A 24,799-nucleotide genomic window follows, 5' to 3' on the forward strand; every position below is an offset into this window, starting at 1 on the left:
GTCTTTTAATACATCTTATATTTTTATGAGTAGTTTTCAGCATCCACTTTCTTATACATGTGTGCACACACACATGCACGCTAAAATGAAGTAACAACAAAAGCAAGAGAATGCCACTAATGGGTCATACAATCTCATAAAAGGAGATAAACACACAATACAAATCTCACAAGAGACACAATGTAAAAATTAAATGTATTGAGTCACAAATATGATTGAACAAGCATAATTTACAATAGAGAGAATGGCCATATTTATAGAGCCATGCACTGCCCCAACAGTCTATTGACTGAAAAAACAGAAAATAAAAAAAAGAAAACAGCAAAATAAAAAAGCAAAAGAAACAAAACAGCCTCTACTAGGCTATCCCCATTACAGTAGAGGAAATGACTAAAATACAGCTGATATATATATATATAATCATATTTTGACACTCTCCCAAACTTGTGGTGAGATCACTGAAAGTTCGTTAAGAAGAAAAAGAAAATGTGGTAAAGGAAATGCTTTGGTGAAGAAATTTGCGATCTGAAATTCAGATGGTACATATGGTAAATCAATAGTCCCCTTCAAGTGTTCTTCCCGAACGTAGTGGCACTCCATTTTGATGTGTTTCGTTCTTCCCAAATGTCTTTGCATATATCCTTGCCTCTAATGAATGAAACATATCTACGTGAATAAACTATAAAGTATTTAAGAACTACAGAAGATGGAACACACAACTACCTAGTCTCCAAGGCATAGGATCAAGCAAGTACAATTTGCTAAACAGAAGCCTGACAAGCTAATAGATGCCATATATGATCAAATTAGGGAAGCTAAAATCTTCACCTAGAATCAAGGTTGTTTGTATCATGTTGTATCGTATGATACGTATCGTTACTTTTTCGTCTAACGATACACTCTCGTATCATGATACAAGTGTGTATCATACCCGTATCGGGTGTATCGTACGATAAACCCCTGTATCGACCCATATTGTACGATACTCCCTATATCGTACAATAAGGATCTAACACACTTTAAAAGACCTGAAAATAAGTCTTTTGTTTTTGGTTTAAAAGCCCTCTTAAGGCAAACTTCTACACATGTGTAGAGGTTATTGTAAGGGAACTCACGCACCCTAGGTTCTGAGAGATCAATTTGGGGGCCGATTCGTGATCAAGAGAGAGGGTTTTGCGATTTTTTCAAGTAAGAGTGGATTTGCACCCATGTTTTCATTCAAGGAAGTGGGTTAAGAAAAAAAATCTTTATTATTTGCTTGTTATTGAGTGTTTTTGGGAGAAAATGGCATTGAAAGATCGGGCATGGCAATGGTGCACTTAAGTAATGAGTGGAAACCGATTAAGAATCAAATGCAAATATTGCCAAAATAGTGTTTCGGGTGGTATCTCTTGGTTGAAGTATCATTTAGCCAGAACACATCATAATGTTGTCGCATGCACGTCAAGAAAATTGTCGGATGTCATAAAATGGCAATATCAGTAATTACTTGATGATCTTAGAGGAAAAAGACAAGAAAGAGAGATGGATGTGGCAGAAATAGAGTATGCGGAGCCCTGAGAGGATGTGTATTACTAGGATGAGCTCTCTACTTCTGATCCTACAGCCCATAGCATAGGATCATAAGTAAGAAGTTCTGCAGCAAAGGGAAAAAGTGTGGCTGGTGCTAGTAGTAGTGTCGTAGGCACAAAAAAAAGATGAGAAGAAAGAAGAAGAGAAAGAGGGAGTTCTTCAAGAGGAGGACAAGGAAATAGAGCTAGAAGCTCTATTAAGAGCTTTTTTCCTACTAGGACTGCCCCTGGTGCACAGCCCGACATTCGTATTGCTATGACTCCTTAGCATTTAGTCGAGTAGACGGATATCATGGTTGGGAGATGGTTGTATGATGCCTGCATTTCTTTCAATGTGAAAAATTTCTTTCATTTTAAGGTCATAGCAGATGTGTTCATATCATGCTTTAAGAAGAAAGATTTTAGATGTTAATGTGAATGAAGTTAAGGCTTATTGTGATGAGATGAAGCAGTCATAAAGAGAAACTGGGTGTAGCATCATGGCAGATAGGTGAACAGATAGAAAGTCAAGGACTTTGATAAATTTTCTTGTTTATTGACCCAAAGAAACCATGTTTTTTAAATCAATTGATTTGTCTTATACGCCCAAGACAGCAGACACATTGTTGAGAGTTTTTTACGAGGTTGTAAAAGAGGTTCAACCTCAAAACATTATATAGTTCATTACTGATAATGCAGCAAATTATAGATCAATATGTAAAGAATTGATAGAAAATTTTGGGTCATTCTTTTGGACCTCGTGTACTGCCCATTGCATAGACCTCATGCTTGAGGACGTTGGCAGCATGGATGAGGTACATCAGACAGTTGAATGTTGCCAAGAAATTATTAAATTTATTTACAATCATGCATGGATTTTGAGCCTAAAGAGAAAGTATAATAGTGGTGTTGAGTTGATTCGTAGTGCAGTTACTAGATTTGCTATGAATCTTTTGACAGTGCAAAGTTTAGTAAAGAATAAAGCTGCACTAAAAAAATGTTTTCATCAAATGACTGTAATGCATATCCCCATGCACACAAAAAAAAAACTAGAGAAATTGTAGATATTGTATTCAAAAGTGAATTTTGGGATCCATGCATAAAGTTATTGAGAATAACTATACCTTTGATAAAGATGCTTCAATTGGTTGACAGTGAAGACAAAACAACTATAGGTTATCTCTATAAAGGCATGGATAAGGCAAAAGAGGTCATTAGAGATAATTTGAAGGGGAAGAAAAAATTCTACATGCTTATATGAAAAATTATTGATCATAGGTAGACTGGGCAACTTCATCAACCTCTTCATGCTGCAGCATACTATTTAAATCATGCATTTAGATACTCCATTTTAAAATGGACAGGGAAGTCAACAAAGGGCCTTTAGATTGCATCAAAAGGTTGAACCTTAATTATTCATAAGAAAATGGAAACTTATGATAATGCATTATATGACATGGGGAGACCTGCATCTATGTGAAACCGTGCCATAATGCATTCAAGTAATTTATTTTGTCTATTTCAATTTTAATTTCAAATTATTATTTAGTTATGATGTTTTATATGATTGTATATTTGTTATTGTCTTATAATTGATTTCTCATTTTCTTTTTTTTCAGACTTGTGGTGAGCTAGGTTGAGAAGTGATGTTCCAAATATGAGAGTTTTTGCCATTCGCATTCTAAGTCAAATATGTAGTGCAAGTGGATGTAAGAGAAAATGGAATATCTTCGAGCAAATCCATACCAAAAGAATAAACATATTGGAGCACAAAAGGCTCAATGACCTCATCTACGTTCGCTACAACTTACGACTAAAGCAAATGTATATAAAATTGTAAAGTTTATTTGTCATTTTCATTCAAAACTCAACTAATTTTAATTTTTTTCATGTCATCTTTTTAGGCAAATCAAAAAGTTATTAGCAAGGAGGCACAAAGAAAAATTTGGTCTCATCAGTTTGGAACATTTTGATGAATTGGACGCATGGGTTGAAGAAGAAGCAGATGAACTTTTGAATGAAGATGACATTCAATGGATTAACATGGAAAGAGCACAATAGGTAGATAATGAAGACCCCACGTATCTTGGAGACGATGTGGATGCCGAAGAAGGAGAAGAAGAAGATAATGAAAATAATTATGATTATTGATGAATCATGTATTCATGTTTTATTAAAAAACTTGTTCTTATAAGATGTTTTTGTTTATGTAATATGAAAGTATGACTCTTGTGCTACGTCACACGGATTCACCCAATAGGGTGCCGCAACTGCGTCGACACGACACAACGCGACGCGGGTGCGGGTGCAACACCCAATGCAATCAAAATGACCCTAAGTGCAGTCAACCACACCCAAGGTCATATCTGTCCAAAATGGACTCAGCCAACTTTGACCGAGTCCATTTTAGACCAAAAAAAACCTATGAAAGGGGTACCTTGAGGCCCTCCCCTCCATTAAAAAAATATGGTGGGTACCTCGAGCTCCCCGCCCCATTAAAAAAATAGGGGTGGGGGGTACCTCGAGCCCCCCACCCACCCCACACACACACACACATTAAAAAAAATAGGGGGGTAGAGGTCCCTCGAGCCCCTCAAGTTATATATATATATACCCTCCCGCACCCAAATTTGTTTAAAGTGTCGCATCACTGCACCCGCACCCATGTAGCATAGCTCTTGTGGTATGTAATAGAGACATAAATGCTTCATAATGTGATTTTATGTACGTAGTTTGTTCAATTCAACATTATTTCATGTGAAATATTTTTCTAGATTTTTTACTGAATTTTTTTAATTTTTCTTGATTTTTTTTATTAAAATTTTACGATACGGTGTTACTATTGGGTCGACGGATACTGGTAATGATACGCTACTTACAACCTTGCCTAGAATATTACAAGTACTATAAAAACTTTTATATTACATCATCTATAGTTTACATAGAAAAAAATGCCTTACCTTTCAAAAAGTTTCTCCATTGTTTGGAATTGTTTCTCTGATGATATAAGTGTTTGCCTTACGCTGACAAGACCACTAATACTTGATCTAAGAGACTCCACATCCTGCCTCACTCGAAAGAGTTCTTGTTCATTATCTGCAGCTCGTTGCCTTTGCCTAGATGTCTCTTCCGCCATATCTTCTATCTTTTGGCGCATTTCTTTCAACATTTGGTCGGTACCCAGTGCCAACTTTTCCATCTCTTCTACTCTAGCTGACATTTTCTCAATTTGGAGTGACTTTTTTCTTATCTCTTCTTGGCCTAAATTTACCTTTTCCTTCTCAAAAGCTGTTTCTGTTTCAGAAATAATAACCCTCTTAACAAGTGCCTCCATCACATCTGTTACCAATAGCACTGACTTGATTATGTCGCCAATGTATGCTCCATCATATTCATTAAAGGGCCCTTGGTTATTCCTGATCTGGTTTTTTTTTTCATCTAAACTTTCAAAAAGAGAAAGATCAACATCCTTGGACCAATCTGCTAATAGTGTGCCATTTTTGTCAATAAATCCCACTCCCTCTTGATGCTTTATCCCACACGAAGTATGTGCAAGATGTGGTATAGCCATAACTTTGGCCTTTGACTTCAAGTATGTCATCCAGGTAGAAGCAGTCTTGACCCTTTGCCAGAGAACTTCTAATTCCCTCTTCTCCTTTTTCTCATAGCTGACAACACACTCCTTCACCTCAGTCAGTTTTGCTTGTAACATTTCTTCTTGTTGTCGACGTCGCTCCAGCTCATGGATCCATATGATTTTCATTTGGCTGAGCTGAGACCTTAATGCTGCCATTTCTCCTTCATCATCCATTACCAGTCTCCAGAATCTTAATGAGCCTGTAATTCAAAAAGTTCATGTATGCTTAAGATGACAGTAGGTGAAATTAATACAATAATATACATGAAGAGAATCATCTACATATTTCATGATTTTAGAAACATAAGGAAAAATATAGCAGCAGCTTTAACAAATATTGGTGACATTGGTGGTGGTGGTAGTAGTGGTAGTAGTAGGTAGTAGCAGCAGCAGCAACAACAGTTGCAGTGGTAGACACTAGACTACTACCATTAATGATAATGATAACAATTACAGAACATGAACAAAACATAAAGAAACAAAATCCCACCAATAACGTATAAAGCCACAACTTGGTCAACTAAGATGCCAGGTGCTTGCCTGTACGACATACTTAAATTAAATTATTCAGTCGTATTATCGCAAATCTCTTTAAAGTTTAAAGTATTGTTTTTCTCCATATGCTTCTTATGAAAAGGGAAATAGACATTTCATGGAATATTCATAACGTCCCTCAGTCTTTCTGTTGGCAAGCATCTGGGACATGTGATCCAGGTAGAAAATGCTGATCAAGTTAATTATGGTCCCTCCAAAGTTTTTCTCCTCTTTTTAATTTTCCTTAAGTGGAGGATTCAAATTCTAAATCAAGATCCCCTTGGCTGAGATGCTGTACCGTTAACAGTTTTATTTGTATCACAAGCAACCACTAGGAAAGCATGCAAAGATATCATCAAGGATTGGATTGCAGTTCAACCTTGAATTTTGCAAGACACCTAAAATGGTCAAACTCTTAACTAGTTTAACCTGAAACAAATGAATCTGAGCTAAATCACAATCAACCACTGGATGTAATCAAGTGAAAAAGAAAAGATACACGAGATAGCAATAGGCAGTAATTCAAAACACACACCACTAAGGGCAATACACAAGCCACTAAGGGAAATACAAGAGCTCTAAGGCACAAAAGATTGAAAATGAGAGAACACATAAAAATATATATTTTATTGATCAATTTTCTACTTAAGAGCATGCCAAATAATGGGTAAGATACTCATTTAAATACACATAGTAGAGAGGAACAAGGAGAGCCAACTAACAATTGAGACCTGATCTATCAGGTCTGGATCCAGATCCAAAATCTGTTTGACATCCCAGTCTGACATTAGCAGCATATGACGTCTTTTCATGTATTAAGTTATATTGTGTTCAGCTTGACCATATTACCCTTATTGTATGGTTTCTTGTATATTAATCAGGGGTATTTCTGTCATGTAAAATACTTATTGATTTAAATGTAACCCACGACCCTAACGAGGGGTGTTGAGAATTGTTTGTTGCAGCCATTCTCTTCTTCCTCTCTTCTTTTGTACATATTTTCTGGTGCAGATCTTATATGGTATCAGAGCAGTATTTCGACTCTTCCATCCAAGTGAGTTAAAAAGGTATTGGCTTCCACCCATCATTGTTTCCTTCTATTATTTCTCCCTCCTTTGCTTCCTCCTTTCCTCACGTTATCCCTCAACATTCTTTTCGAGAAAATAAGAAAAACATATAGATCGAATATATTGATCTAAGTTTATTTTCTTATTTTCATCTTGTTTGTTGACTAATTGTTTTGTCTGAAATTGATATGAAAAATTTGTGTCCTTTTCAATCAAAAACCCCAGATCGAATTTTGGGTTTTTTGTTCCTTATTCAGAATATTTGGTTCCTTTTCTTGATTGTTTCCTTCAAATTTGATTCTATCTGGCAGATTTTCAAATCAGATTTGTATTGGATCTGATATCTTTTGAAATGTCCCAATATTTATTCTGATAATTAATTTCTTAATATTGCATATCTTCAAATAAACATTTATTTATGATTATTAATCATTCTTGTCTTATTCCTGCATCTATTTGATATTTTCGTGAGTTGTCCCTGATCTGCAAAAAAAAAAACGCAGACAGATTTTGTTATTGCAGCATTCCTTTTCTGAACATTTTCTTCCACCTTTTACCTGCCATAGATTTTTTTCTTCCTCTTTGGTTCTTTCAACAAGCTTCCTCAACCAGTTAGTTTTCAAAAAATTAAATACCTCAAATTTTCTTACATGAAAAAGACAGATCATTGCTTTTATTCGGAGCCAAGACCTTTTTGGTCACTTGCCCCACCGGAATTCATACTAAGGGAAGAAAATGATAAAAGGGGTTGTTATCAAATCTTCACAGGTTCGAAACCCATAATACATTTTCTGGATGAAACGCGATCAGGCGTTTGTAGCATATATCACGTCTACATTGTCACAAGAGGATCTGGTAAGCATTATGGATGATTGCACAACTACGGAGTTGTGGACCCAACTTGTGCAAACGTTTTCACAGGTTTCTGAGGCCAAAGTTGTGTTCCTAAAAAGAGAGTTCCTGAATCTTAAAAAGGGTTCCATGTCTATCATGGAGTACCTTAATAAGATAAAGGAAATCGCAGATCAGCTTCCTGTGATTGGCTGCATAATTCCAGACAAAGATAAGGCACAACCTTAATGGATTAGGGCTCGAATACAGTGTTTTTTATACTACCTTGTCTTGTTTTGATGAGCTGCCCACTTTTGAAGCTTTACATCCTAAGTTGTTGCAATTTGAGATGAATTTAGGAGGATCTGTTGAAAATCCTACAGTGGCAGCAAACAGTCATAATGTACTAATTTCAAGTACATAATTTGGGAAAGGAAGAGGAGACATGAAAAGACGTGGGCTGCTCTCACTTCCTAATACACCTCTCATTTCTTATCAAGGCAAGAGAATACCCACATGCTACATTTGCAAGAAACCTTGACATATTAAAGCAAACTACTGGCATAAGAATGATCTCAGGTATGTTAGAGAGCACAGTTTATAGAATAAAAGTGCACCACTAGAGGATCAGGGACGGAACCGGTGGATAGACAGCTTCTATTAGCCACCTTGGCAGAGTTGAATCTAAAGCATAATGATTAAGGAGTTTGGTAGGTTGATTTTGATACAACAAATCATATTACTGGGGTTGAAGGTAAACTTAAAAACTTGTCTCCTTATTTTGGTAGAGATAGAGTTATTACAAGAGATGGCACTCATCACCCCATCACACACTGGAAATGCTTTCATTCCCATGTCCAATTCATATCTTTGTCTATTGAATGTTTTCTTTGTTCCAAACACAAAAAAAAATCTTGTTTTAGTTTCTAAACTTGTTGATGATACCAATTCTTGTATTGTTTTTACTCTTTCTGTTTATGTGAAGGATCTTCACATGAAGAGGACGTTCGTTTAAGGAGAAAGATGGGGAATATGTATCTCTTCAAGGAGAATCCGTTGGATCGTGTTACAATCCAAGATGTTGAAAAGTCATGTTGTTTGGTAAATGAGTTAGAGTCAAATAAGTCAAATGTTTGGCATAGTCATTTACTCGATTGTAATAAGGCCTTTATTGAGAGGCTTGTTTCTAATAATTTGATTTCGCCATCTAGCTTAAGTCGAGTAATTTGTCCTAGCTGTCAAATGTCTAAGAGTCATGTAATTCCATTTATTTCAAATAATAAAAGAGTTTATAAACTGTTTGAAATCATACATTCTGATGTATGGGGACCGGCCTCAACTATTGCTTCTTCCGAGAGTTGATATTATGTCACTTTCATTGATAACCATTCTCGATATACATGGATATTCTTCATGGAATAGAAGCATAAGTTTTTACAATTTTTAGAAACTTTTATGCTATAGTTCGAAATCAGTTTTCTTTATTCATTCTTAATTTCCAATGTGATGGTGGGGTGAGAATTCTTCAAATGGCTTTATTCAATATCTTAGGGAGAATGGAATTAATCGAAGGGTATCTTGTAAATGGACACCTCAATAAAATAGACTTACTAAGAGGAAACACAAGCACATTGTTGAAAGTGCACTAGCCATGATGAATGCAAGATTTGTCCGTTTATTTCTTTGGACAAAGGCCTTCCATACAACCGTGCATACCATAAATATATTGCCTATGAAACTGCTGCAATATAAATCGCCACATTATGAATTGTTTGGCCAGCATCCTAATTATAATTATCTAAAGGCATACGGCTGCACGTGTTATGTACACATTGATGCCTCTCTGCGAAACAAGGTTGACAAAAGATCCCATGTCTGCAAATTTGTTGGATATGCAGAACTATAAGGGGCATAGATGCTATGACGTTGAAAATAAATATATTTGTATTTCCAGAAATGTTGTTGTTGATGAATCTGATTTTGTTTCAAATGGCAGCAATGTACAAAGTATTCAATTGCAGTCAAAATAGCTATATCAGCATTGGTTAGATTATGGTATGTTCTCTATTGAGGCATCAACAGCAAATGATGCAAACAATGACAGATTAGAGGTGCACATATGGGATGGACCAACAAAAGGTGGAGGGACAGCAAGTTGATCATTTCAATAGCACAGAAGGAAGATTCAAAGGAATTATATACGGCAGCAGGATTCAAAATGTTGAATCTGAAAATGCATCTGAGATCAGCACAGAACAAGAAAATGTTGAATCTGAAAATGATCATATTGAACAACAAATAATCAAAAGATCTGGAAGACTGTGTCACCCTATTGATAGATAGGTAAGTTATGAAAATTTCAGCATGGATCATCAAATCTTTTTAGTTGTTGTATCTCCACATGAAGAGCCTCGATCATACAATCAAGCATCAAAATTCAACAAATAGATTGAGGCTATGAATGAAGAAATGCAGGATTTATATGAATGTAATATAATGAAACAAGATGTGCACAATCACAAAGCCAACGAAGGGCTACACAAGTGCACAAGTATAATATGGTATCTAATTGACCGATAACAATCTCCTAAAAGAGATATACGAAAGCATGAATTCGACGAGAGTACAATGGCACAAATTCCACAAGAACACAAAGTAAAAAACAGATTTTTGTATATAGCCAATATGCTTAGAAAAGCATGTTTTACATAGAGGGGTGAGGCTCTATTTATAGAGCCTTATATACATTTGAAAGGGAGGCAATCCAACGGTAATATTTATGACTGTTGGTTGCAGTCCAACGACTAGTTGGACTGCCTCTCCAACAGATACACGTATATTGTATAAATATGTGTATATTAGTTAGGTATAAAAATATACACACTATATTTTAACACTCCCCCTCAAACTTACGGCAAGATCATCGAAAGTTTGTTAAGAAGATACAAAAATCTTGGTAGAGGAAGAGCTTTGGTGAAGAAGTCCGCAATTTGAAACTCGGATTGAACATATGGTAAAGAAATTGTTCCCTTCAAGTATTCTTCTCGAACATAGTGGCAATCTCAATATGTTTTGTTCGTTCATGAAAAGTGTGATTGTTGCTTATATATATGACACTTTTGTTATCACTGCATAATTTTGAAGGTTCTGAATCATCAACACCCATATCTGAAAGTAATGATCTCATCCACACGATCTCGGTTGTTGTTGTAGTCATCACCCTATATTCAGCTTTTGTGGAAGATAAAAGACACTTTCTGTTGTTTTTTGCATCTTCAAGAAATATGAGAGAATCACCTACAAACACACAAAAATTTATAGTTGAGTGACGGTTATTGGAATCCCTGCCCCAATCAGAATTTGTATACGCAATAAGATTTAAAGACGATGAAGAGGATAAGAATAGCCTTTTAGATATAGATTTTTTTATGTATCAAACTATTCTTAACACAACACTTATGTAAACTGATGTAGGCGCATGTTGAAACTGACTTGCAGTATATATTGTATGTATAATGTTTGGTCTGGTAATAGATAAGTACATTAATGATCCAATAAGTTGTCTATAAGGAATTGGATCATCTAACAAAATTTTGTCTTTAAATCTCATTTTAGCAGTTATCACTTCATGAGTATTAGCATATTTTGTATCTATGATTTTCGAACACGCAACAATATCAACTGCAAACTTTATTTGAGACAAAATGTACCCTCTTGGCGAGTATGCTACTTCAATTCCTAAAAAATATCTCAAAAAACTAAGGTCAGTCATATCAAAAGATTTCTTAAGCATAATCTTAATTTCTTTAATTTTCTTCTGATCATTCCCAGTGATGATTATATCATCAACATACAAAGGCAGAATGATACGTGAGGTACTTATAGATCTTACAAAAAGAGCAATGTCAGTATAATAGGATTTAAATCCAAGGTTCAACACAGTTCCACTAAATTGATCATATTGTACTTTAGGAGCTTGTTTAAGCCCATATAAAGTTTTTTAAAGACAAAGAACCATTACATTTTAAATAGTCAGACCAAGGGGAGGTTCCATATAAACTTTTTCATTTAAATTTTTATTTAAGAAAGTATTCTTAACATCTAACTGATATATAGGTCATTTCTAATGGATGTTACTGCAACTAGAGCCCTAACTGTGGCCATGCGAGCTACTGGGCAAATGTTTCCTCATAATATATTTCATATTTCTGTGAATATCCTTTTACAACTAATTTTGCTTTATATCTTTCTAGGGACCCATCACTCTTTGTTTTGACTTTAAATATCCGTCTACATCCTATTGTCTTCTTTCCCTTAGGAAGATATTGGACTGCCCAAGTATAGGCCTTGTGTAATGCATCTAATTCTATTTTCGTAGCTTCTAGTTATTCTTTTATGTTTTTAGCTTCTTTATAGTTAAATGGTTCATGATATAAATGAATTGCTAGAAAACATGCCCGGTAGTTTAGAGAGAAGGATTCATAGGAGACAAACCTATTTGGAGGCCTATGTATTCATTCAGATCTTCTAACACTAGACTCTTCAACATTTGTTAGTTGACTATACTTTTCAAAAGCACATGGATGCTCCCCAATATCTCATCTAGAGTATTATAAGAGGTTATGAGTTGGTTATCTTTCTTCACTTGGTCTATTATTTGACTCAAAATTATCAATATCATCATTATCAATAATTTCATTATTTGATTTAGGTAACAAATCAAACAAGAAGGCATACTCGGATTCTTCCTTAGGTTTTTCAAGATCAAATCCATTTTTATTTTCAAGAAATGTTATATTTCTAGAGACATAAAGTTTATCATTTTTTTTATCATAGCATCGATAGCCTTTTTTATTTTTGGCATATCCAAGAAAAACACATTTTATAACTTAAGGAGAGAGTTTGTTGTATTTTTCAAGAAGCACAAAGCATTTACAACCGAAGACCCTTAGTTTTTTCAAATCAGGGAAGATTTTAAAGAGTTTTTCAATTGGAGATTTTGTTTTCCAAAGTTTGAGAAGGCATTCTATTTATTAGATATATCGCGGTGAGAGTGGCTTCGTCCCAAAATTTTTTTTAAATGAGCAGGGTCCTAGTAGTTTCAATAATATGATGGTACTTTCTTTCAAAAATACCATTTTGTTGATGGGTCCTAGGACAAGATCTTTGGTGTAAAATACCATGAGTTTTTAGATATGATTGAAAATCATTTAAAAGAAACTCTCCACCTGAGTCGGAGCGGAAGATTTTAATATTTGTTTTAAATTGATTTTTAACAAGATTACGAAATTTTTAAAGTACGAAAAAACTTCAAATTTGAGTTTAAGGAAGTAGATCCAAGTATGTCTACTAAAATCATCTATGAATGTAATATAATATAAATAACCACCTTTTGACATAACGGGAGTGGGACCCCATACATCTGAATGCACTAATTCAAAGATTTCATTAGTCAAGGAAGTTCTAGATCCAAAAGGCATCATTTGCATTTTTTCAAGTATACAATCTTTACATACAAATTCTTTATCCTTAGAAAATTTTTTCAAAAATGGAAAATGAGATCATTTGGATATACTTAGTTGTCCTAATCTTTTATGCCAAATATCTAAATTAATTTCTTTAATATGATTACAAAAAGAGTATTTAAGTAAGCATAAGGAATCCATATAATAAAGATTTCATCTTCTATAGCCTTGCCCAATCAGCTTCCCTAACTGGAGATCCTGCATCCAACAAGCCTTAGATGAGAAGAATATTTTCCACTCATAATCGAAAATTTGAGATACTAAAAAAAAGGTTTAAATCTAATTTTGGAATAACCCTCCCGATTGGAACAAAAAAAAATTGAAATATTGTTAAAGTTTCCTGTACTTTTAACTTTCAAAGAACTACCATCGGCAGATGACACACATAAAAAATATGAATTAGTACAATCAGATAATAGGAACTCATTACGAGTCATGTGAAAAGAGGCTCTGGAGTTCAAAATTCAAGAAGACTTACTCATAGGAGAAGAAGAGGAGATGGCGGCACCGGATATAAGAGTGACTTTTAGAATTTGTGGGACGGTGTCCGCTATTTGGGCAATTGTTAAGTCATTTAAGTTGTCATCTTTCTTTGATTCTTGAGGTTCTTCACTTATAGCGGCCACTTTTTTGAGTTGGGGACAATCCGGTCTTATATGCCCTGGTTCTTTACAATGATAACAAGTAATTTTGTCATTGGATCCTCCCCCATTATGTCGTTCTCCATTGAATTTTCTTTCAAAGTGAGGTGGTTTATAAGTTTTTACAAAAATTTTGGGTCTTGATACGGCAAGAACCACGTCATCAGACTTGTGCATTTCAAGTTTTGTTTCTTCTTGACAAATTTGAGCAAAAGTCTCACTTATAGAAGGAGCCGAAGTCCTATGAAGCAAGGAGGACCTAATAAGATACCATAAAAGTCTCTTACACTTTTATCTCCTTGTTTGGTATTACGTACCTTGTCTTAAAGATAATATAGCCTAGCCATATCTTTTTGAATGAATGTGCGCTTTAGGAATATCCATGCAGCACATGCCTTTTTAAATTTGATGATGTTGGTGGCGATCTTGAACTCCATGGTATTTATAAACCATAAGAGTATTTGAGCATTGCTAGCTTCCCAATCCTCCAACTTGTTTTGGTATTCTTGCAAAGTTTTCTCTTTTTCTTCTTCGGGTAGAGCTTTGACTTGATCTTCTTCTCTTCTTGTTAATTTAAGGTGAAGATCATTAGTGGTTCCACTAACAAAAACCCAAAGCTTTTCACCTTTGATGTGATTTTATATTGCGGTAGCCCACATCAAATAGTTGATTTCGTTGAGCTTATAGAAGATGACGGAGGCGGAATTTCTTTCTCCCATAATGAAGAAGGCTTGTGCATGAAGACTAAAGATTGAAGAGCACCACCACAAAGAGAGCAATCCCAAGATAACTTTCAACACTTCAAGAGCCCTAAGCTATGATATCATGTAATGAAATGAGATGTCTACAATTACAAAGCCAACGAAGGGCTACACAAGTGCACAAGTATAATATGGTCTCTAATGGACCGATAACAATCTTGTAAAAGAGATACGAAAGCATGAATTCCACAAGGGCACAAATTCCACAAGAGAACAAAGTAAAAAATAGATTTTTATATATAGCCAATATGCTTAGAAAGGTGAGGTTCTATTTATAGAGCCTTGCATACATTTGAAAGGGAGGCAGTCCAACTCCAACGACCATAGCCTCTCCAAGAGTCATTTTGACTGACATCAAAAAATAGAAATATCAGTTAAGTATAAAAATATATACACTATATTTTAACATGTAAAACATGAAATGTTGTAAAAAGGTCTGCAAGAAATAATGTAGTTTGATCAAAATGGATCTTTAAAATAAAATATAAACCAGATGGCAACATAGAGAGATACAAGGCAAGGCTGGTGGCAAAGGGTTTTACTCAGAAACATGGGTTGGATTATGAAGAGACATTCAGTCCCGTAGCGAAGATGGGAACTATCAGAGTTGTTATTTCTCTAACAATGGATCATGGTTGGCATTTAAGTTAACCGGATGCTATAAATGTATTTTTGCATGGAGACCTCAAGGAGGAGGTGTATACGAAGCACGAACGAAGAAATGTAGGCTTTATATGAAGGTACATGGAATGTTGTAAAAATGCCTGCAAGAAATAATGTTGTTTGATCAAAATGGATCTTTAAAATAAAATAGAAACCAGATGGCAAAATAGAGAGATGCAAGGCAAGGCTGGTTGCAAAGGGTTTTACTCAGGAACATGGGTTGAACTATGAAGGGGCATTCAGTCCAGTAGTGAAGATGGGAACTATCAGAGTTGTTCTTTCTCTAACAGTGGATCATTGTTGGCATTTAAGTCAACTAGATGTTATAAATGTGTTTTTGCACGGAGACCTCAAGGAGGAGGTGTATATGGAGTAGCCGCAAGGGTATAATGAGAAAGATTCAACCAGCTATGTGTGTAGATTGAACAAAGCTATATATGGACTAAAATAGGTTTCTCAATCATGGTTTGAGAGTTTTTCTCTTGAAATTCAACAGCATGGTTTTCACATATCTCATTTGGATCATTCTTTGTTTATCTATAAAGGTTATAAATGAATTACAGTATTGCTCATTTATGTTGATATCATAGTTGCATGAAATTCCAAAGAACATATTAATGTTGTGAAGAGTAGGGGAGGGCATCAGGCCAGCTCGGCCCAGTCAACGGCCTGGCTCATTTACAAACGGGCCGGGTTTTGGCCCAGTTCTTAATGGGCCCGAATTTGAAGAGAAGCTCATGGCCCGGCCCATTGGCCCAACGGGCCAATGTAAAGCGGGTCGGGTCGGGTCGGGTCTGGCCCGGCCTGACCCAATCTTAAAATGCATAAATGCTTGACTAAAACTAGAGATTAATAAGAGAATAGCAAGTTTTCATGCAACTAATTAGGTAAATAGTAATAATTAACAAATAGCAAGTTCTCATGCAACTAATTAGGTAAATAATAATAGTTATCCAAGTTACTAATAGTTAATCTTTAAAAAAATTATATTATTAAAAAATTAATAAATAACTCAAGCCCATTGGGCTGGCCTAGTAATCTGCGGGCCAGCCCGAGCCCTGCCCACGTATATAACGGACCGGGTTTCGGCCTGGTACCTAACGGGTCTGAGCCTAAAATCATGGCCCAAACCCAGCCCATGGCGGGCCAAGTCGGCTTGACCCATCGGGTTGACAGGCCGGTTGCCCACCCCTAGTCAAGAGTGTGCAAAATAGTAGATTCAAAATAAAAGACTTGGGAGATCGCAAATATTTTTTGGGCATTGAAGTTGATCGAAGAAAAGACTCAGTATTGTTGACATGGCATAAGTATATTATTGATTTACTTAACCGGGATGGAATGAAAGATTGCAAACGGATATTTACTCCAAGTGTCTTGGAACAAAAACTTGAACGTGATGAAGGAAACATTTTCGATGATCCTATAAGGTATAGGAGTATTGTGAGTATGCACCAATATCTCACTTTTACTCATCAAGATATTATTTATGCAATCAATCAAGTTTCTCAGTTTATGCATTGTCCTCGAGTGAATCATGTTGAGGATGTCAAAAGAATCCTAAGATATCTGAAAGGCACTCTTGGTGATGACCTTTGTTATCGGAGAAATGATAGTGATAAAGGTATTTTTAAGAGTTATGGCCTTTTCAGATGTTGATTGGGCAGAAGATCTGGATGAAAGAAGGTATGTCTCTGGGTATTGTGTTTTTATTGAGAAGAACCAGGTTTCATAGAGCAGTAAAAAACAAAAGACAATGACTTGATCAAGTATTGAAGTTGAATATAGGTCAATGGGAGCAGCAACATCTGAAAACATTTGAATTAGATATCTATTATCTGATTTATATCAACAGATATCAAGTTCTATCTTATTTTGTGATAATCAAAGCGCAATCAAAATATCTCTCAATCCTATTCAACATGGTAGAATAAAGTATATAGAGATAGATCAGCACTTTATTAGAAGCAAAATTGAAAGTGGGGAGATTTCTACTCAATTTGTTGGGACTTAGGATCAAGTTGTAGATTTGTTTACAAGAGGATTAACTAAGGAAAGGTTTTGGTACTTAAAGAGCAAGTTGTTTATGGTTTTTACCATGCACAACTTGAGGGAGGGTATTAGGACATGATCTATAGGGTCTAGATCCATATTTGAATCCAGATCCAAAATCTATTTGATGTACCAGTCTGACGTCAAGAACATATGACGTCTTTTCATGTATTAAGTTGTATTGTCTTCGGCTTGACCATATTACCCTTCTTATTTGTATTGTTTCTAGTATATTAATCAGGGGTATTTATGTCATGTAAAATACTTATTGATTTAAAAGTAACCCACGACCCTAATGAGGGTTGTGGAGAATTGTTTGTTGCAGCCCTTCTCTTCTTCCTCTCACTTCTTCTCTACATGTTTTTTGGTGCAGATCTTATACTAACCGTTGGGAGTGCCTAACAGCTAGTCAAACTCGTTGAACTAGCTGTTACGCACTCGTAACAGCTAGTTCATAAAAATAAAAAAAATGCAAACAAAAAAGGAAAACAATATTACATCAATAATATATATAATATACATATACATATAATGTACATACATACAAGTATACTATTATATATATAATACAAAAAATACATATATTTTAACACAACCCCTCAAAAATATGGTGTAATTACCAAAAAGATTGCTAAGGAGATACATAAAACGCGACTATGGTAAAGCTTTCGTAAAGAAATCCGCAAGCAGATACTCAAATGATACATAAAGAAGATCAATAGTTACTTTTAAGTACTCCTCTCAAACATAGTGTCAATCCATCTCTATATGCTTTGTTCGCTCGTGAAATGTGTGATTTCTTGCTAAGCATTCTTATTATCACAACACATCTTGATGATTCTGCGACATCCACACCCATGTCCTGAAGAAGAGCTCTCAACCAAACAATCTCAACAGTAGTAGTTTTCATGGCTCTATATTCGACCTTTGTAGAAGCCAGACACTTGTTGCTTTTTGTATTGCTATGAAATAAGAGAAACGCCTAAAAACATACAAAAACCAGTAGTTGAGTATCAGTTATCAAGGTTTCCTCCCCAATAAGAGTCAGTATATGCAACTAGATTTAAAAAGGAGGATAAGAAAATCCCTTTTGTAATAGTATTCTTTATATATATATATATATATAACGATCCTTAATATGACACTCATGTGTACGGTAGTCAATGCATGCTGAAATTGACTAGCATTGTAATATGTAGTTGGGTTATAGACAAATAAGTTAGAGAGACAATAAGTTGTCTGAATGGAGTCGAATCTTCTAATAAGATCACATCTTTAGCTCTCATATTTCCATTAATGACTGCAGGTGCATCTAACTCTTTTATCATCTGAGGTTCTCGATCTGGCAACAAGATTCGCTGCAAATTTCATTTGAGATAGATATATCCCCTTGGCAAGTAACTTCAATACCTAAAAAATATCTTAGAAAACCAAAGGTCAAACATATCAAAATTTTCTTTAAGAATAGTTTTGATTTGATCAACTCTTTTTGACATTGTTGGTGATGATCATATCATTAACATATAATAGTAAAATAACAATATTTGCACTTGTAGGTCACACAAAAAGAGCAATGTCAATATAATAAGATTTAAAACTAAGGTTTAACATTATTTCACTAAATCTATCATACCAAGCCTTTGGAGCTTGTTTAATTTTATACAAGGCTTTATGAAAATAGAGACATTAAGGCTAAGAGGATGATCCATATATACTTCTTCATTTAAATCCTCATTTAGGAAGGCATTTTTGACATCTAATTAGTATATAGGTCAATTCTTAATAGATGCTACTACGATGAGAGACTTAACACTAGTCATACAAGCAACTGGAAAAAAAATTTTTCATAATGTATACTATATTCTTAAAAATACCCTTTGGGAATAAGCCTAGCTTTATATCTCTTTAATGATCCATCGTTTTTAGTCTTAACCTTAAACACCCACTAATAACCTATGGTCTTTTTGTCTCTAGGTAAAGGTTGAATTTACCAAGTTTTATCTTTATAAAGAGCTTCTAATTGTACGTTCATGACTTCTACCCATTCTTTCATATTATTGGTTTCACTATAAGTTGAGGGCATGATATGAATGAATAGATATAAGACATGGTCTATAGTTAGGTGAGAAGTCATGGGAGACAAACCTACTAGGGGGTCTAGAGATGCGCTTGGACCTCCTAAGACTAGGTTCTACTTCTTGGGATTGACTATATTTGTCTAGGGCACATGGGGGATTTTCACCATTATGTCGAGAGTGGTGTTGAAGTTTATGAGTAAGTTCAATATTAACATTATTAGATTTATGAGTGAGTTTAATATCAACATCATTGTTTTCAATATTATCATTATCTAAATTGTCACCTTCATTGCCACAAGAATCAAGATCAACAATTTTGTCATCCTTTTTAGGTAATAAATCAAATAAGAAGGCATACTCAAGGTCGTTCTTAGATTCCTTAGTATCAAATCTGGTTTCATTTTCAAGAAATGTAACATTTCTAGAAACATAAAGCTTGTTATCTTTCAAATCATAACACCTATACCCTTTTTTTGTTTTCGGCACATCCAATAAATACACACTCTTTAGCTTTGGGAGAGGGCTTGTCATGTTTTTCAACAAGAACAAATCACTTGCAATTGAACACCCTTTATCTTTTCAAATCTGGGCTAATTGTTACATTTGGTACATAGAAGTTTTGGTTGTTTTTTAAAGTTATTCAAAACACCAAAACCTTTGATTTTTAAAGAAGTTTCATCGATGGTGGACACATAAGAATTATTTGGATTATCATGGCAATCAGATAGTATAAACTCCTTAGGAGTCATATGGAATGATGCACCAAAATCAACGATCTAAAAAGACTTACCGAGATCAATGCATGTGAACACCACGACACCGAAAAGTAAAGATAATTGATTCTTAAGGAGTGGTTGTAGGACCGCTGTAAGTTGGGAGAGTGACATTGACGTGCTTTTGGAGCCTTCATCAACACCACCTTTCTCAAGTGAAGATTCCACATATGTCACTCTCTTTTCTTATTTCTTTTCACCTCTTCTCTTCTTTGAGCAAAAGGGTTTGATGCAACCTGGTTTGTTGCAATAGTAGCAAATGATCTTTTTCTTGGTCTCATGATCATTAGAGGACCACCCAAAATGGGGAGGCTTGTAGGTGCTTGTGTTGAAATTGGGCTCATCTTTAGAAGCATGTTTCTTTAGTCTATTCCTATGTCACAGGGATTCGGCTAGCAGGGTGCCGCACCCGCGTCGACGCGACTCGACGCGGGTGAGTGTGCGGGTGTGGCACCGGGTGCGGTCAACCCTATCCTGGGTGCGTTGACCGCACCCAGGATCATTTAAGTCCATTCTTGTTTTGGATTTTTTTTTTTAAAAAAAAATTGCCCAATGGGCTGCGAAATTTTTTAAAAAAAAAGTAATGCTGACAGCTGTCTGTCAGCTGCTGACCCCCTTTTTATATAAATATATATATATATTACATTTTTGCCCCTGTCGCACCCCCGCACCTGGGTTTTTTGGAAGTGCCGAATCCCCGCACCCGCACCCGCGCCTGCACCCGCACCCATGTGACATAGGTCTATTCTCTTCCATAGTCCACTCTTCAAGTGCCTCTATAATAGAGGGAATACCCTTTATGAAGAATAGCGAACTTTGTACATTTAAACTCGAGCCTAAGTGCATTGATGAATTGATAGAAGCAAGATTGTAATATCTCTTACAAAAAGGGAAAATAAAAGGGGAAGGTGAGCCCTCTCTCTCTCTCTCTCTCTCTCTCTCTCTCTCTCTCTCTCTCTCTCTCTCTCTCTCTCTCTCTTTGTTGCAGGAAGAAAAAGAAGAGGAGGAGGAGGCACATCATTTTCCCTCTCTCTCGGATTGTTGCAGGAAGAAGAAAAGGTACACTCCCCCCCCCCCTCTCTCTTCCTCTTCCTCTTCCTCTATGGTCTTCTTCTTTCTCCCCCTCTTCAGCTTTCGTCATCTTCTTCCTTCTTCTCCTAATCTTCCTCTTTCTTTTTCGACCTCTTCTTCTTCCTGTTTCTTTTTTCTTCTTCTTCCTTCTCCTCCTTTTTCTTTTTCTTCTTCCTCCTCTTTCTCTTCCTCTTTCTTTTTCTTCTTCCTGCTCTTTTTTCTTCCTCCCGACCTTTCACCGAGGGCAAAAAGAAAAAAAAACAAAAATTGGGCTGGGTCAAGCTTGGACCCGATCCGGACCAGCATGTACCCATGCTACGTCCGGTTGTCGACACAGGTACGGCTACCTGGTTGCCGTGTCTATGTGACATAGGATATGTATCATACATATCGTAAAAAAATCATAAATTTTTAATAAAATTTTTCTAAAAATTCTAAAAAACATAAAAAAAAAACCAAAAAAAATAGCAAAAAAATTAAAAAAACATAACACATGAAACAATGATAAATTACACAAAATACAACCATAAAATCACATATAAAGTATTTATGTCTCTATGAGCTGCATAAGACATCATCACACATCAACTATTTCATAAGAACAATGCAAAATATTAAATATCTTACAATTAAGAACATACCACAAGACATACTTTCATATTACATAAACAAAAAACAAAATAACCAAGTTTTTGAATACTTAAGTGTTATTATATAACCAAGTTTTTTAAAAATATAACTTATATCATCATCATCATTATCTTCTTCTTCTCCTCCTTAGACATTTACATCGTATCTAATATACGTTGGTTCTTCATCATCTATCTCCTGTGTTCCTTCCACGTTGATCTACTAAATGTTATATTCATTTAAAATGTTCGCTTCTTCTTGAACCCATGCATCTAATACATCATAAATTTTCAAACTAATAGGATCAAATTGTTTTTTGTGCCTCCTTGATGATAACTTTTTTATTTGCCTAAAAAGATTACATGAAAAAATTAAAATTAGTTGGGTTTTGTATGATATAAAAAACTTTAAATAAACACATGAAAATGACACATGTTAGATACGTATTGTAGCATATCGTAAAAGAATTTTGCCCAAAGTTAGATACGTAGCATAGCATATCGTAAAAAATTATAAATTGTTAATAAAAAAATTCCAAAAATAAAAAAAAAATAGCAAAAAATCTAAAATAATTATAGCACATGAAACAATGATGAATTACACAAAATACAATCATAAAATCACATATAAAACATTTATGTCTCTATGAGTTGCATAAGACATCAGCAAACATCAACTAATATAGATAATATTGCATGCATATCTCATAAGAATAATGCAAAATATTAAATATCTTGCAATCAAGAACATGCCACAAGACATGCTTTCATATTACATAAAAAAAAACAAAATAAACAAGTTTATGAATACTTTTTTTTAAAGAAACCAAATTTATGAACACGTAAGTGTTAAATAACCAAAGCCCTCTCCCTTGCGCACGAATCGGCTCCCAAATCGCTCACGCCTCTTATGATGCTTAGGTTCTCCTCTAAAGGCCTCTACACAAATGAGAGACTCGGCCCTATGGAGGTCTTCAAAACCCAAAATTAAAAAAGTCGTGTTTCGGCCCTTTTAAAATGCGCCAAACATAGACGATATGGTATCATACCATATTATACAATACAACATTGGTTAGAATAGTACAAAAACTTAATTTAAACTTATTTATTGTTTCTCAAATTTTGGATCATGGATGTAAGATCTCCTTCTCATCTAGTGGTTTTTGGGTACAGGATCTCCAGCTACGGAAGCTGATTAGGTGAGGTCATAGGAGAGGAGATCTCTACTTCATGGATTCATTGACTTTTCCAACAAAGACTTTTTGTAACTACGTTAAAAAGAAAGATATTGAATTATGGCATAGAGGATTACACCATCCAATCTAGTACTTCTAAATTGTATCTCTTTCCCTTTCTTGAAAAGACTTATATCAAAGAGATTTTTTGTGTAAAAAATCCATTTATGAAAAAATGAAAATGCTACATTTTCAATCTAGTACTTTTGTGTCCAAAGAACCATTCCAAAATAATTCCTTTTAAATACTCCTCGCAAACATAATGACAATCTATTATGATATGCTTAGAAAATACATTACTTTCAAGAGTATAGCTGGCTCCTTTCGCAATTGTGTACTCTTCCTTTATTTATCAAACAATGGTACATGGTAACTTGACTTCAGGTTTTGCACTGGAACATGCTTAGAAAATACATTACTTTCAAGAGTATAGCTGGCTCCTTTCGCAATTGTGTACCCTTCCTTTATTTATCAAACAATGGTATACTCCGAATGAATACATAAAACACAAAAAAGGAATGCCATATACATTATTCAACACAAAATACCTAGGAAAGCAAACTAAGCAACACACACGGGATCTCACAAAAGATGTTAGAATGCTTCATTGAATTACATACCAATCAATACATTGATAGCATGAAGAGAATAATACACAAAGGCATTGACGTACATAAGGGCAACATGATCAGGATATGAAGCTTTAAATATATTAATGTTCAAGTGAAACCAAGCTTCTGATAACAAAGTAACAGTTCCCAAACCACACCAAAAAGCATCAACTTTCAACATCAAAAGTTACCACCCACCAATTATGCAGAAACAAGAATCTCCAATAAAGTTACAAATTCAGCAAAAGTTGAAGAAGTTGCACTCTAAAGAACTTGCAAAATTTGTTTGATCACATAGACACCGATCCCTCGTGTTGCAGGTTGGAGTTAAGGGTCACAAAGTGCCCAAAGACCCTGGCGTGCAGAGTTGCAGATTAAACCCCAAATTAGGGAACCCAGGAACTATGATTGATCATTAGTTATACAGTGAATTTACTAACTTTTACAAGCTTAAACATGCAATGCACTATAGAATTTCGTATTTTGTGTCCGAATAGCACAAAGCAAAAGCACCGAAGACGGATCTAAGAATCAGTAGTCCGACTCCTTCTTCACCTTTTGAAAGAAACCATACCCATCTCACTTGGTACAAGTAGAAAAACTATTTTCCAACAAACACCTCCATTCTGCAGTATGAATTTCCAAAATGCAATCTAACATATGAAAATTAGCGAAACCCAATTCCAGAAAAACATTTCCCAAAAGCCTACGAATTACCAAACTTTTGCTTTTGTGCTCTCAAAAAATTTTCTGGATAAGTGGATTTTTGAATTTCCCATCACAAAAATAGTAGAAAATGCATAACACTCTTCCACCAATCTCATCACAATCACGAAGTTGGGGGGGAAACAAACAAAGCGAAATCAGAAACTCAGGAAAGAATTATTTCAGTGAAAGAAATAAAGGAAATTTTTCCTTCGTTTGGTGATTAAATTGTACCAAAAGAAACCATGCCATTGCCCTCTTCAAAAAGTTATCATTTCAACTCAAAGGTTAAATTGTACCATTTAAACTGCACCATTGCACATGGCAAGGTTCTTCACTTGTGAAAGGTTTTATATGGTCTTAAGCAAGCACCTAAGGCATGTTATATATTTGGTATGATAGGTTTGGTAGTGTTATGATAAAATTGGGTTATAAATCA

General features: G+C 35.0%; 1 protein-coding gene across 4 annotated transcripts in view; it reads right to left on the reverse strand.

The window, feature by feature from the left end:
- The window catches only part of LOC149842407 (uncharacterized), a 67,271-nt gene that overhangs the window by 38,620 nt on the left and 3,852 nt on the right, over positions 1-24,799 (reverse strand). For all 4 annotated transcript variants that reach the window (XM_090001423.1, XM_090001425.1, XM_090001424.1 and 1 more), the window contains one exon: positions 4,511-5,387. In XM_090001423.1, coding sequence (XP_089857549.1) covers positions 4,511-5,361 — 851 coding nt within the window. In that variant the 5' untranslated portion in view covers positions 5,362-5,387. The remainder of the gene's footprint in view (positions 1-4,510; positions 5,388-24,799) is intronic.

This window comes from Nuphar pumila, chromosome 3, assembly GCF_984573655.1.
Source record: "Nuphar pumila chromosome 3, dmNupPumi1.hap1.1, whole genome shotgun sequence".
NCBI lineage: Eukaryota > Viridiplantae > Streptophyta > Magnoliopsida > Nymphaeales > Nymphaeaceae > Nuphar > Nuphar pumila.